The following is a 14,023-nucleotide window of genomic DNA, read 5'->3' as shown; positions in this document are numbered from 1 at the left end:
TCACTGCATGACAATTATGACTTGGCTTTATCCCAACGCTGCTTCTGCGCATGACGGTCACGCCACGTAATCTTGCATCGCTCCAAAACTGTTCTTGGGGCGCCAAATCAGAAGGAGGCTCCATGGAATCAGGCTGTGCCGGCCCCTCCTCCTCCCTTTGAGTGGGTGCCAGGAGGAAAGGGCTCAAGAGAAGCAGGGCTTGCCAGGTCTTCTCCTCACTTTCTGAATCATCCGAGTCCAGGAGTCCGGGTCCAGGAACCTGGGTCACAACACTATCCTCACCGCAGGGCCCTTCCCCGGGCTGACGATCGGGATGCGGTCGGGCTGGGTTCTGCTCATGGAAGGCCTGCACCAGGTCAGGGCATGAACGCCGGAGGCATCTACCCAGGAGAAATCAGTCCCATCCCTTCCACGCGATCAAATATTGGAAACGACCTTCAGCCAGCGGGAGTCTCAGACGCTGTGGACTTCAGATTCCTCCGATCCGCCCTCGGCGACAGTGACGGGTGCTGTTGGGCACCGAAGGGGACCGTGTGGCCTCAGGAACCAGAAGGGACCGTGAAAACGGGTGGATCCGCATGGATCGTGGCAGGGTCAGTCGGTAGGCTACCGGGTTGATGACTGCCTCGACAGGGAACGGGCCGATGAATCGGTGGTCCAACTTTACCGGGCGGTCGGACGGGAGGTGTTTGGTGGAGAGCCACACCCGTCTCCAACTGCCAGCGGGCGTTCGCCGGGAGCGTCGGCGGATCGCTTGTAGTCCTCCTTTGCCCGATCCAGCTGCTGACGTCAACTGTTGGACCGCATGCAATTCCATCAGGAAGGTCTGCTGGGAACAGGAGAGTCCGTGGTGCCAGAGGGAAGAGCCGGATGGTACCCCACATTGGCAAAGAACGGGGTCATCTGAGTAGAGGTGTGCTGAGAGTTGTTAAAAGCAAACTCCGCCAGGACAGGTAGTCGCCCAGTTGTCCTGTTGCTGGTTGATGAAGCAACGGAGATACTGTTCCAGTATACCGTTGACCTTCTCTGTACCCCCGTCGGTCTCCGGATGGTGCGATGATGACAGACACACCTGCACCTCCAACGCGGCCATCAGGCTCTTCCAGAAGCGAGCTGTGAACTGAACTTCACGGTCCAAAACCACCCTGTCCGGTAGACCATGGAGGCGCAAGATGTGCTGCAGAAAGAGACGGGCCGTTTTTGCGGCTGTGGGCAGTCCACGGCATGGGATGAAGTGTGCCATCTTGGTGAGCATGACCACCACCACTGTGGTGAACCCAGAGGACGGCGGCAGGTCCATCAGGAAGTCCATGGAGATCGCCCCCCAGGGTCTGTCGGGTGTCGGCAAGGGCTGGAGGAGCCCAGGAGGGGCCCCCGTGGCGGCCTTGGCTTGCCGGCACGGTACGCAGGATGTCACGTAGGCATGTACATCATGCCACACTCGGGGCCACCAAAAGGTCCGTTCATCAGGTGGAGGGTCTTGGAAGAACCCAAAATGTCCTGCTGCAGGGTTGTCGTGGCACTGGGTCATGACGAGGGCTCAGAGTGGTCCTGTGGGCACATATAATCGCCCCCGAAACTTGAGTAAGTCCTCCTCCAAGGTCCAAGGAGACGTGGGGCCCACCTCCACTCTCCTTTGCTGCGACCAGGCGTCCTGGCGCTGCGCCTCTCGCACCTGGGCCCACAAGTCCACTGGTTCCCGTGCTGCGGCCAAGGCTTCTGCCGGCAGCACTGTCTGTGGAGGAAGGGGTCCTTGGCGCAGAGGTACTCTGGCTTGGGACAGGGCATCCGCCTCCGGTTGTGACCGCTGGGAATGTAGGTCACGGAAGTTGAACCGGCAAAACAACGACCACCGGATCTGCCGCTGGTTCAACTTCCGAGCTGTGGTGAGGTGCTCGAGATTCCGATGGTCCGCTCGACCTCCACCTGATGTCGGGCCCTCCAGATGGTGTCGCCAAGCCTCGAATGCAGCCTTGATAGCCAGCAACTCTTTTCCCAGATGGTGTAGTTGCGCTCGGAAGGATTGAGTTTCCGGGAGTAGTAAGCGAGGGAAAAGTGTGCCGCCATTCGCCGGAGCCTGTAGCAGCACCGCCCAGAGCCACATTGACGCGTCTGTTTCCACCACAAAAGGCCGGAGCGGTCGGGATGCCTCAGGACGGGTTCTGACGAAGGCTTTCTTGAGGGCTGTGAATGCTTCTTGCTGCGGGGACCCCACCGAACGCAACCTTCTTCCTGAGGAGCTGGGTAAGTGGAGCAGCCAGTGTGGCAAAGCCCGGGATGAAGGTCCGTAGTAGTTGGCGGCCCAGCAGGCGCTGAACATCCTTCACCCGACGAGGGCTTCCCAGCTACACAAAGCTTCTACTTTACATGGGTCCATGGCTATGCCTCGGGCGAGATGATATGCCCGAGGAATTCTATGGAAGTCCGGAAGAAGATGCATTTCTCCAGCAGATTGAGTTGTTGCTCCGCAAGCGTTGCAGAACCAGACCGACGTGTCGGTGGCTTTCCTGGACCGGGAGTAAATCAGGATGTCGGTCAGGTAGATAACCACGAACCGATCCAACATGTCTCGAACACGCTGCTCATGAAGTGCTGGAAAACGGTGGGAGCATTGGTCAACCCAAATGGCATGACAGTGTATTCGTAGTGTCCGTATCGGTGCCGAATGCCGCCTTCCATTCGCCTCCTTCTCGTATCCGCACCAGGTTGTAGGCCCCGGAGATCGAGCTTGGTGAAGATCGTGGCCTCCAACCTCTCCAGTAGCTCGGATGAGCGGCAGGGGTAGCGATTCCACACCGTAATGGCGTTTAGCCGGCGGTAATCACAGCACAGGCGCAAGTCCCTGTCTTCTTCTTCACAAGAGGACCGGGGCCGAGAGAGGACTTTGAAGGCCGGATGAACCTCGGGCCAGGTTTTTGTCCAGGAAGTCCCTGAGGGCGCCAACTCGGCCCGACATGGAATACAGGCGCCCACAGTGGTGCATTGGGCAGAAGGTCCACGGGCAATCGAGGGGCGCGGGTAGTCGGTCCGCCTTCTCGCTGAACACGCCGGGCGAAGTCCGCCAGCTCAGGAGGCAAGGTGATGGCAGTGGGGACGTTCTGGCCGGCACAGGTGTGGCGGATGTGATCGACGACTGCAGACTCGGAAAGAGATGGCGTTCGACCAGGCCACCTGAGGATCGTGGGTCCAAGCCAGGCCAACCCAAGGACCAAGGAAAATGAAGGTCCGCCGTGACATAAAACTGGATTGCCTCCTCATGGTCCCCAATAGCCAGGCGCAAAGGCTGGGTGGCAAATTTAATGGGGCCGGACACCAGTTCTCGCCCATCAATTGTCTCTACCGCATTGGAGGGTCCACGGAACCACGGGACCGCAAACTGGGTCACAAAGGCCTGGTCCATAAAGTTTGTTGTGGCCCTGAGTCCACCAGCGCATGCGCCTGGAGCCCGTCCGACTGGTTCCCCAACCATATCCGTGTGTCCAGAATCATATGAAAAGCATTTGGAACTTCAAAAGCTAGAGGAGTTGCAACACTGATATCAGATAGGGTGTACTTTGAAAACATAAGGTAATTTTGGATGAAGATGGAAGATATGTAATAATTGTTGGAAATCTTAATGAGGAAAAAGTGACACTTGTTAATTTATATTTACCGAATGAAAAACAAAGAGAATTTCTTGAAAAAATAACAAAAATTTTGGAGAAGGAAAGTGTAGGGAAAGTAATTGTGGCTGGGGATTTTAATTTAATCAGAGATAAAATAGACAGTACTAACCCCACCCGCTGTGGAGGAGCAAATAAAATGGGGATTTTAAATATGTGGATGCTTCGAAACGGCGTGGTTGATGTGTGGAGAGAGGTTAAAGGAATTGAGAGAGTATACACTTTTTTCTCTAAGGTATATAATACATATTCTAGAATTGATTATATTTTTCTTTCTAAAGATTTGTTGAATAATGTGGATAAGGTAGATGTGGGAATTTTTAAAGATTCTGATCATGCAGAAGTTATGGTGGATTTAGATTTTAATTTTGAGGAAAAAAAGAAGCTATTGGAGATGTGAGGAGAAACTGTATAAAAATGAAAAGGATAAAAAATGAATATTTAAAAAACTGGAGGAAAGTTGGAGATTAAATGATAACGGGGAGGTTAAATTTGAAATTGTTTGGGATGCGATGAAAGCAGTGTTTAGAGGGGAGAGTATTAAATTATCAAGTAGGAAATATAAAAATTATAAAATTAAAAATGGAAAGAGATAAAAATCAGATTAAAGAATTGGAAAATAATTTTTGCTTACTAAAGAAAAAAATTCTTCAGGAGCTTAATATGTTAAGAAATAAAATGATAGAAGAAGATACAGAGTTAGTAAAAGAAATTTGAGATATTTAAATAGGAATTTTTGAATTTAGTAATAGAAATTCTAAATTATTGGCAAAGATGGCGAAAAATAAAAGAGAGAAGAGAGAAATTGGAGTTTTGATAGATGATAGAGGTATAAGATGTTATAAAAAATTAGAGAAATGTGAAGTGGTTAGAAATTTTTTTCAGAATCTATATTCAAAGAAACCAATTAATCGGGGAAAATTGCAAAGCTATTTAGAAAAGTATGTGGTGAAAATTGATCAAACATATAAGGAATTGATGGAAGAAGATATAACACAAGATGAGATTAATGGAATAATACAAAAATTAAAATTAGGGAAAGCTCCAGGTGAGGATGGATTACCTGTTGAGTTTTATAAAGAATTTAAAGAATTAATAATACCAAGATTGCAAAAATTATTCAATGGAATATTACATGGTGGAGAAGTACCTTCGTTATGGAATAGAAACAGTGATATCCCTAATTCCTAAACCAGATAAAGATTTAGAAAGGATTGAGTCCTATCGGCCCATTTCTTTAATTAATCAGGATGCAAAGATATTTACTGCTATTATAAGTAATAGATTAAATAGATTTATAGATAGATATATAAGTTATAATCAAGTAGGTTTTGTGAAGGGTAGATACATGAGTGATATTGTTAGAAGAGTATTAAATATTATAGATGTAGCTGAATATAATGGTGATAAAATTGGTATAGTATCATTGGATATTTTTAAAGCTTTTGATTCTGTACAATGGGAAACTATTAAAGTAATTGTGGAGGCTTTAGGCTTTGGTAATAAGTTTATACATGTTATTTCAAAATTGTACCAAAAGAGCAGTGCAAGAGTGAAGGTGAATGGAATATTAACTGAAGAGATAAAATTAGAAGCAGGTACGAGACAAGGATGTCCCTTGTCCCCAACATTATTTTTATTGGCTATGGAAATATTGACAAAATGATAGAAAAGATGAAGAATTAGAAGGATATAAGGGTATAAGATAAATTTGTATGGATGACACTTTAATTATTTTGAAAAATGTAGAGAAAGACCTGAAAAGATATATAAGCATTTGATAGAATTTGAGGAAATGACAGGATTGAAAGTAAATTGGTCAAAGTCAGAATTATTGATGGATAGTAATGGTAATGAGTCTGAGAATATGCAAGAGCAATTTGGGATAAGGATTAAAATACATTGAAATATTTGGGTATAGTGCTTTCACTTAAGGTTAAAGAATTGAAAAACTTAATTATGATGTGGTGATTAATGAAATTGAGAAGAAGATAGATAAATATAAAATGTTAAAGTTGTCTTGGTTTGGTAGAATTGCAATGTGTAAGATGATGTTGCTGCCCAAGTTCAACTTTGTATTCGAGATGCTACCTAAATTTGACAGAGAAAGATATTGAAGGATATCAGAAAAATTGGATAAATTTGGCGGAGACAAAGGCACCAAGTTGTCGAGGGTCCGGGCGCCCACGCGGGCCAGCTCGCCTTGCAATTCCTCTGAGAGTCCCTCCTGGAACGTCCGCTGCATCATTCCAGTCAGAGTCCTGGCACAAAAGACGAAATTTGGCGATGTACTCCTGCAGGGGGCGTTTCCCTTGACGGAGTTCCTTAAGGCGCCTGGTTGCCGTCAGCATTCGAACGGGGTCCTCATACATGGTGCGCAGGTGCTGCCAAAAACGCTGTTGGTCCGCCAGCAGGGGCTGTCCTGGAGCAAGAGGGCGTGGCCCATCGAGCAGCCGAGCCGGAAAGAAGGTTAATCACGAAGGCCACCTTAGCCCGGTCGCCTGGGAAATCCTCTGGCCTCATAGCCATGTAGAGCTGGCACTGTCCCAAGAAGGTCGGGAACATCTCAGGCTGCCCAGAAAACTTATCCGCACGGTTATCGGGCACTATGCGAGGAGGAGGAGGAGGATGGGGGCTGCAGGCACATTCCTGGCAGCAAGTTGGCCTGCCAAGTGAGCCACTTGCTGCTGGAGCTGTTGATTAGCCGCTTGTAGCTGCTGTAACTGCTGCTGTACCTGCTGCTGGTCCATCTTTGGTGGAAGATGTTTTAGTCAGGTCTTGGACAAAATGTTCTGTTTCCTTCCCCAATACTCCCAGCAAAGAGTCAGTCAGAGGCCTTCTTTTCTCCTTTTATTTACATAGATAGATGTCCTGGCCACGTCTACCCATGGGCCTGCCAAGTTTCTGGAGATAACGAGGAAAATTATAGATAAGGCCAGAATTACTCACGAATATATTCTTCCCTCCATTGATACAGTTTGCGCCAAGAAATTCATTGCTTTGTCCAAGACAAAAACCAGGAAGTCCGCCTCCTATTTATAGTCTCTGCAGATGTCACTGCATGACAATTATGACTTGGCTTTGTCCCAACTCTTCCGCTGCTGCGCGCGATCACGTCACGTGACCTTGCATCACTCCAAAACTGTTCTTGGGGCGTTGCCAAATCAGAAGAAGGCTCCAGAGAATCAGACCTTGCCGGCCCCTCCTCTCCCTTTGAGTGGGTGCCAGGGAGGGAAAGGGCTCAAGAGAAGCAGGGCTTGCCAGGTCTTCTCCCTCACTTTCTGAATCATCCGAGTCCAGGGGGGCGTGGCCATGACCGTGGTGGGGTAAGGACCTTTCCTTCACTTCACAGGGCTTATTAATGAAGATTTATGAGGATTTATGCTGTTTGGAATGCACCGTTATGGATGAAAGTTAATAAATCATGAAGTGAAAGTGTTAACAGCCCAGCAGACTGAATTTAAAACTGGTAGGTCATCTGAAACTGCTTGAATTAAGGAGTTTTTACAGCGTGGGATGACCGAGCCGGCTGGCAGACATGATAAGTTTGGAATAAATTGCTGTGTTTTGTTTTTCCAATTATAACTATCGTGTTCTGTGTTAAAAAATTTTTTTTTATTGCTGAGGCTAAGGAGTGAATATTAAAGACTGAATCTGTTAATGAGAAGAATTTAATTGAAGAGAAACTGATCTTTTGTTGGACTGATTGGCAGCAAGAAGATTTTACTGGGCGGATAATTTTTTCTTTATTTTATTTTTCTTGAGAGCAAATTAATAGCTTGTCTATATTACAGAAAACAAAAAAAGGACTTTGTTTCAAAGCTTAAGTTGGTTTCTTTTTCCTTTCTGCTTTGCTGACGTGGAGAAAAAATGGCGCTGATTAATGTTAGCTGTGAGATTCTGTGTTTCTTTGTGGAGTGATTATGAGTCATAAGTTACTGAGAGATTATCCTTGAAAACCTGAGAGATAACGAGTGCAAATAAGCCGCTTCGCTTCAATTAAAAGACTGCCATCCTTTGATCTTCACTAAGACCCTCTGTAAAATTGGTTTGGAATCCTAGTTTGGGAAATTTTTTAGGTTTTTTTCAAAATGACTCAACAACTTTCAGAAATGTGGAAACTAGCTTTAAATGATAAAATGACATGTGATATTAAAATTAGAAGTGGTGTGTATAAAGAAGATATTTTCTGGAAGACTTGGAAACCATTTGTGGACTTTGCGCTTGGAACATTGGACGCTTCGGTACCTGTACCTCGAGAACGTGGATTTTGGCGATCATGAGGATATATCCGAAGACCCAAATCTTCCTTTTTTTATGTATAGCACAAGGGTGTAATAATGTGTTTTCTTTTTTTTTGTTTGTTGCAAAAAAGTAATAAAAAAATTTAAAAAAAAAAAGAATCATCCGAATCCAGGAGTCCGGGTCCAGGAACCTGGGTCGCAACACAGGCAGAGGAGAAAACAGCAGAGATGACTCAGAAGTTAAGCCACACCCAGCCTTCAAAACTGTTTCAGTTTCTAAACAGTCCCCATTGGCTGATCTATTCCAGTCTATGAATATTCATACTCTGACAGACATATTAGTTGAAACAGCAAAACTGGGCCAAGAAATATCTGAAGACAGATTTTTCAGAGGTTTTACGGACTGATAAGATGAGAGTGACTCTTGACAGACTAGATGGATGGGCCCATGACTGGATCAGTAATGGGCACAGAGCTCCATTTTGACTCAGACACCAACAAGGAGTCAAGATGGGGTACTGATATGCGGTAGTTGGACCAACTGAAATGAGGTAGTTAGACCTTTTTGTGTTGAAGATGGACTCAAAAGCAACTCCCAAACCTACTGCCAGTTTTTAGAAGACACTTTCTTCAAGCAATGATACAGAAAAAAGTCTGCATTTTTCAAGAAGACCATGATTTTTATGCAGGACAATGCTCCATTGCATGCATTGAAATACTCCGTAGTGTGGCTAGCCAGTAAATGCCTTAAAAATGAAAGAATAATGACATGGCCCCCTTCCTCACTTGACCTAAACTCTACTGAGAACTTGTGGGCTTTTCTTAAATGGGAAATTTATAGTGAAGGAAAACAGTACACCTCTCTGGGAGGGTCTGGGAGGCTGTGGTTGCTGCTGCACAAAAAGTTGACAGATCAAGAAACTGACAGACTCCATGAATGGAAGGCTTATGACTGTTATTGAAAAGAAGGATAGCTATATTGGTCACTGATATATTACACACACACACACACTTCAGTTGCTTGTTTATTATGTTCATTTTAACAAATGCAAATAAATGAAATGGGCAAATTTTTGTTTTAATTTAGTTACATAATAATTCTGCACATTAATAGTTGCCCAATAATTGTACTATATAGATATTCTCCTAAGAAAGCCAAAATTTCACTTTTACTTTCTTAAATATTCAGGTTTGAGGTTTATTAACATTTTGAATTGACCGACAGCATTGCAGTTGTTCAATAATAAAATTAATCCTCCAAAATACAACTTGCCTAATTGTGCACATAGTGTAAATATATTTGGACCAACTACAACTTGCAAGTGGTCTTCAAGGTCAGCCCCATTACAGTAATAAAGGATCACTAAGCTATAAGTCACCATGAACAAAGCCTCCCAATCATGAACTGGGTTCAAATGATGCACAAGAAAAATCTGTGCAACCCTCCCCCCACCATTCCAAGCCAGGATCTACTGTTCAAGCAACTGACTAACCTCATGAAATCCCCTAATCATTGCTATAGATTACTTCTCATTTTCTACCAGATTTTTCTGTATCACAAGTTGACTAATGCAAAGATCAATTCTGTAGTCTTTTGCCTGTAACTTGAACAAAGAACAAAGAATAAAAACACTCAGCTTCCTGTAATTCACTTTTGGCTTTAAATGCTTCTCTTTCTGCTTTAGCACATTTGCAAATCCCATCTATGGATGCGCTCACCCACACCAAATGACAGAATTTTGGAATGGGAGAGTTCCAATTAAGAGAGAGACAGACAGACAGAAACTCACTGACTGACCAAGTCACTCGTTCACTCACTCACTTACTGTTCCTACTATTTCACTCACTCATTCACTCACTCACTCTTCCTACTATATTTCGGAGAAGGGAGAAATAGAGGAGTTTGAAAGGCAGAAGAACTCATTCTTCTGAAGAAGAAGGGTGAGGAAGAGTATTGCCCCCTGGCCACTCATATCCAGAAAGTATCAGGAAGAGGAGCACCTGACATTATCTAGATTTGGAGGTGGAAGGCAAGGAGAAAATATAGAAGGCAGTAGTTTAGGAAAATAAGGTGGCAAGCAGAAACAAATACTTCTCATGATAGAAAAAGCCATTATGACCAGATGACTTCCAAGGTACCAAGAATGTTGACTTGGAAAGGTATTGCGGGGGGAGCTAGAACTAAAATTCTGGAGCACAGACAGATGATAATGTCAACAAATATTTTTATTTGGCTTCATTCTTGTCTTTAATGAAGACATGAATCTAAACAAATAGCATCCAAAAGGATTCTGGATAGTAAGCCAATTTCTATATTACATGACTGGAAAGATACACAACCATCCCTTCACCTAATGTGAATCCTGATATTAATTTTTATTGTGAATCTCTATTTTGTTTATTGTTTATTGTGAATCTTTATTGTGAATCTGATAATGAGTTTGTGTCTGGAGGCCGTACGGGTCTGGATGGGGAGAAACAGGCTCAAGCTCAATCCCGCCAAGACAGAGTGGCTGTGGATGCCGGCATCCCGGTACAGTCAGCTAAATCCGCGGCTGACCATCGGTGGCGAGTCAGTGGCCCCGATGGAGAGGGTTCGCAACTTAGGCGTCCTCCTGGATGAACGGCTGTCTCTAGAAGATCATTTGACGGCCGTCTCCAGGAGAGCGTTCTACCAGGTTCGCCTGGTACGCCAGTTGCGCCCCTTTCTGGACCGGGATGCCCTATGCACGGTCACCCACGCCCTCGTGACGTCTCGCCTGGATTACTGCAATGCTCTCTACATGGGGCTCCCCTTGAAGGGCATCCGGAGGCTACAGTTAGTCCAGAATGCGGCTGCGCGGGTGATAGATGGAGCCCCTCGTGGCTCCCGCATGACACCCATCCTGCGCAGACTGCACTGGCTACCTGTGGCCTTCCGGGTGCGCTTCAAGGTTTTGGTGACCACCTTTAAAGCGCTCCATGACATTGGGCCGGGTTATTTACGGGACCGCCTACTGCTACCGAATACCTCTCACCGACCCGTGCGCTCTCATAGAGAGGGTCTCCTCAGGGTGCCGTCAGCGAGGCAATGTCGTCTGGCGACGCCCAGGGGAAGGGCCGTCTCTGTGGGGGCTCCCACCCTCTGGAACAAACTACCCCCCGGACTTCGTCAGCTTCCGGACCTTCGGACCTTCCGCCACGGGCTTAAAACATGCCTATTTAATTGTGCAGGACTGAGCTAGATTTTAAATTTATGGGTTTTAATTGGGTTTTATTTTTATATTTTAATTAATGGGCTTATAGAATAAGTTTTTTAATTGTTTTTATATTGTATTTATGTGTTTATGTGTTTTTTAAGTGCCTGTAAACCGCCCTGAGTCCTTCGGGAGATAGGGCGGTATATAAATATGATTAAATAAATAAATAAATAAGTTTCTTTTTATTTTTTCCTCTTTGTATTTTAAAAATCTGGTGAAATTTTCAAAACACATCACTCTTCTCTACAGCTACCTGTATGTTAAGTCTCATATATTCTTCTCTATTTTAAGCAGCAACTGATAATACCTGAAGGTCTAACATAGAGACATATCTGCAATCTTAAATTTCAGAAGAATTGCTGAAATAATTTGTCTATATGATTTCTTAATGGGAAAATCATGCCACATTTATGTTACAAATCTGTATTCATTATTAATTATTTTTAAGGCATTTTTATAGCTCGATGCTGTTTAAACACCTATCTGTGTTTACTTCACAATAAATCAAGTTTCTGGCTTTTTAATTTGTTTAGATTATTGGAGTGAAAGTGATAAGGAAGAAGTAGACACACCTTCAACACCTAAACAAGACAGTCCACCTCCACCATATGACACATATCCACGACCTCCTTCAGTAAGTTTATTATATATAATAATTAATTGTCATTATTTAGAGCTGTGTGCAAAAATCTTGTTTAGAAATGCTTTCAAATTCAAGCACCACATATTTACAGCACATATGAGCATTCATGGTGGATGATATCCAAATTATCTTTTGTAGATGTTTGCTACTAGGAAATCCTGCTTGTACATTTTTCTATCAAAATATAGGCAAACAGCCTAAATTGGTTCAGAAACAAGAACAACAGAAGTACAGGTAATCCCGGGTTACTAGCATTCCCTTAGCGAACGTTTGAAGTTATGTGCTTAGAGCCCCCTAGCATTTACAAACAAGTCCTGAAATTATGAATATTGCAGTACCACTGTTCGCTGTTACAAATGATCACAGAGGCTCTGCAACATTTGTTCCGCCTGTTTCCCCTACCTCCCAACCAGGTCTTCATAGGAACTTTGACTGTGGAAACTCACTTAACTTGCAGAAATCTCCTCTCTGTCACACTTTCTTTGCCTGCTTCATTGCTTCAGGTTTTGAGTGCATTCATGAGGCCTAATGTACTGTGAGATCATGTGAAATCAGTAGTGCAAGATCTCGTGCTACTGATCTCGTGTGATCTCACTTTAGGCCTCTATTCTTTGCCAATTGATGCCTGGATGTTTGTAAACAGATGGAAAGCTTTGGTCCTTCAGATCTTCCCTCCGTTTGCACTTTCCTTGCCAAAGCCTAGATTCCTGCAGGCTTTGGCAGCTCTTTGCAAAAAGCTTTTGTTGGCACCAGTGGAGCTTGGGAGGAGCGGGCATGTCCCTCTGAAGCTCTGTTCCTCGTGGCAAAGGCTTTCTGAAAAGGGCTGCCAAAGCCTAAAGGGATACAATCCTCAAGCGCTTTGGCAATGAGAAAGGAGCTGTTGTGACCCAGGCCCAAGTAGGTAGTAGTAAACACAATCAGTTCAAAAACAAACAGACTTTATTAGAACAGCTGAGAATTAACTCATTCTCAGCGTAGTCCAAACCAAATCAAAGCAAATTCTTCATAACACAATTCCTAAGTCTTATCACCAACCTTGGTCTAATTAGGCAAACTACCAAAGGTTTTTCTTAGCAAAAGTTCAAAAGCAGAAGACGCTGACAAGAAATAAATGCAGCAAGACAAGGAGCCAATCTATCAACATTATTTTCCGACAAAGAGTCCAAACGCTGTTGCTGGTCTTTTAAGCCTTATGGGTGGGGCCAATCATCTCTTGGCCATACTCCCAAGTCGTCCTCTTTGCTTTAGCTGCTCTTGCCTTCTGGCAGCTCTTCTCATGTATGCATTAGGAACAGGCTCCCCCTGTTCCTCTGCCTCAGTACTTAGGCTCCGTAGTCTGCACATTGCTCCCTGATGGCCCTGGCCTCATCGCTGTCCATTGCCAGCTCCGCAGGCTGCTGCAGACCACAACAGCACAGAGGGCTACATGTGGCCTTCTGGGCTTCCTTTCTCACTGGTGATCCACTTGAAGAGATCTCCAGTAACGAAAAAGGAGGCCTTGTCAAGTGGAAGTCTCATCAAGCATATCGCTGGTGAGAAAGGAGACCTTCCTGGCTCCTTTTTTCATCACCAGAGGCCTCATCAAGCCCTTTACTGTTGAGAAATGAGGAAGCAGCAAAGAAACAGGCTGGAGAGGAGACAGATCTTCATAAAATAAGTCACCTGGCATGGCAGGATGTGGGGGAAGCAATTGTGGGGACCCCAGGAGAGGGAGAATGAGGCAACTGTGGGTCGGGGAAAGCCTTGGGTGGTCTGAAGCAGGTGGCCTGTTCCATCATTAGACTCCCCGATGGCCTTCCCATCCCGAGATACCTCATGTGCACTTAATGAGCCACTCATTTGATTATTGAATGTGTGGGCAAAAGGAGGGAGTGATTGAGTTCAAGATACGAGATTCACTCCTGTGAATCCTTGGATTATGAATGGAATGGGCAGGTTCCATTACATTCATAACTCAAGGACTACCTGTAAAGTGTTAGCTAAAGCTGATAAAACTTTCAGTTCCCATTTAAATAGCAGAGCAGCATTTGTTAAAATCTTAGAATATCCAAAAAAAGAACTAGTTTTTATTGCATATTGCCAAACTTAACTAAAATATAAGCAAGATGGCTTTGACCAGTATATAATATTTTTCAGAAATGTATGTATGTATGTATCTTCATATGAAAATAGATCACTTCTTTAACCTTTTACTTGGAAAAAGGTTAATTTGGAAGATGGATGTTAAACTTACAA

The 14,023-nt window shown here is 44.5% G+C and overlaps 1 protein-coding gene and 1 long non-coding RNA gene across 5 annotated transcripts in view; one reads left to right on the top strand and one right to left on the bottom strand.

The window, feature by feature from the left end:
• Positions 1-12,316, bottom strand: part of LOC131200296 (uncharacterized) — a 72,206-nt gene extending 59,890 nt beyond the window's left edge. Inside the window, exon 1 of the long non-coding RNA XR_009155569.1 lies at positions 12,235-12,316. This is a non-coding gene — a long non-coding RNA (uncharacterized LOC131200296). The remainder of the gene's footprint in view (positions 1-12,234) is intronic.
• CNKSR2 (connector enhancer of kinase suppressor of Ras 2) overlaps positions 1-14,023 on the top strand; it is a 574,134-nt gene that overhangs the window by 511,371 nt on the left and 48,740 nt on the right. For all 4 annotated transcript variants that reach the window (XM_058186957.1, XM_058186956.1, XM_058186955.1 and 1 more), the window contains one exon: positions 11,679-11,779. In XM_058186957.1, coding sequence (XP_058042940.1) covers positions 11,679-11,779 — 101 coding nt within the window. The remainder of the gene's footprint in view (positions 1-11,678; positions 11,780-14,023) is intronic.

The sequence above is a fragment of the Ahaetulla prasina genome, chromosome 5 (assembly GCF_028640845.1).
Source record: "Ahaetulla prasina isolate Xishuangbanna chromosome 5, ASM2864084v1, whole genome shotgun sequence".
In the NCBI taxonomy this organism is placed as follows: domain Eukaryota; kingdom Metazoa; phylum Chordata; class Lepidosauria; order Squamata; family Colubridae; genus Ahaetulla; species Ahaetulla prasina.
This window is presented reverse-complemented; position numbering and strand designations above follow the sequence as displayed.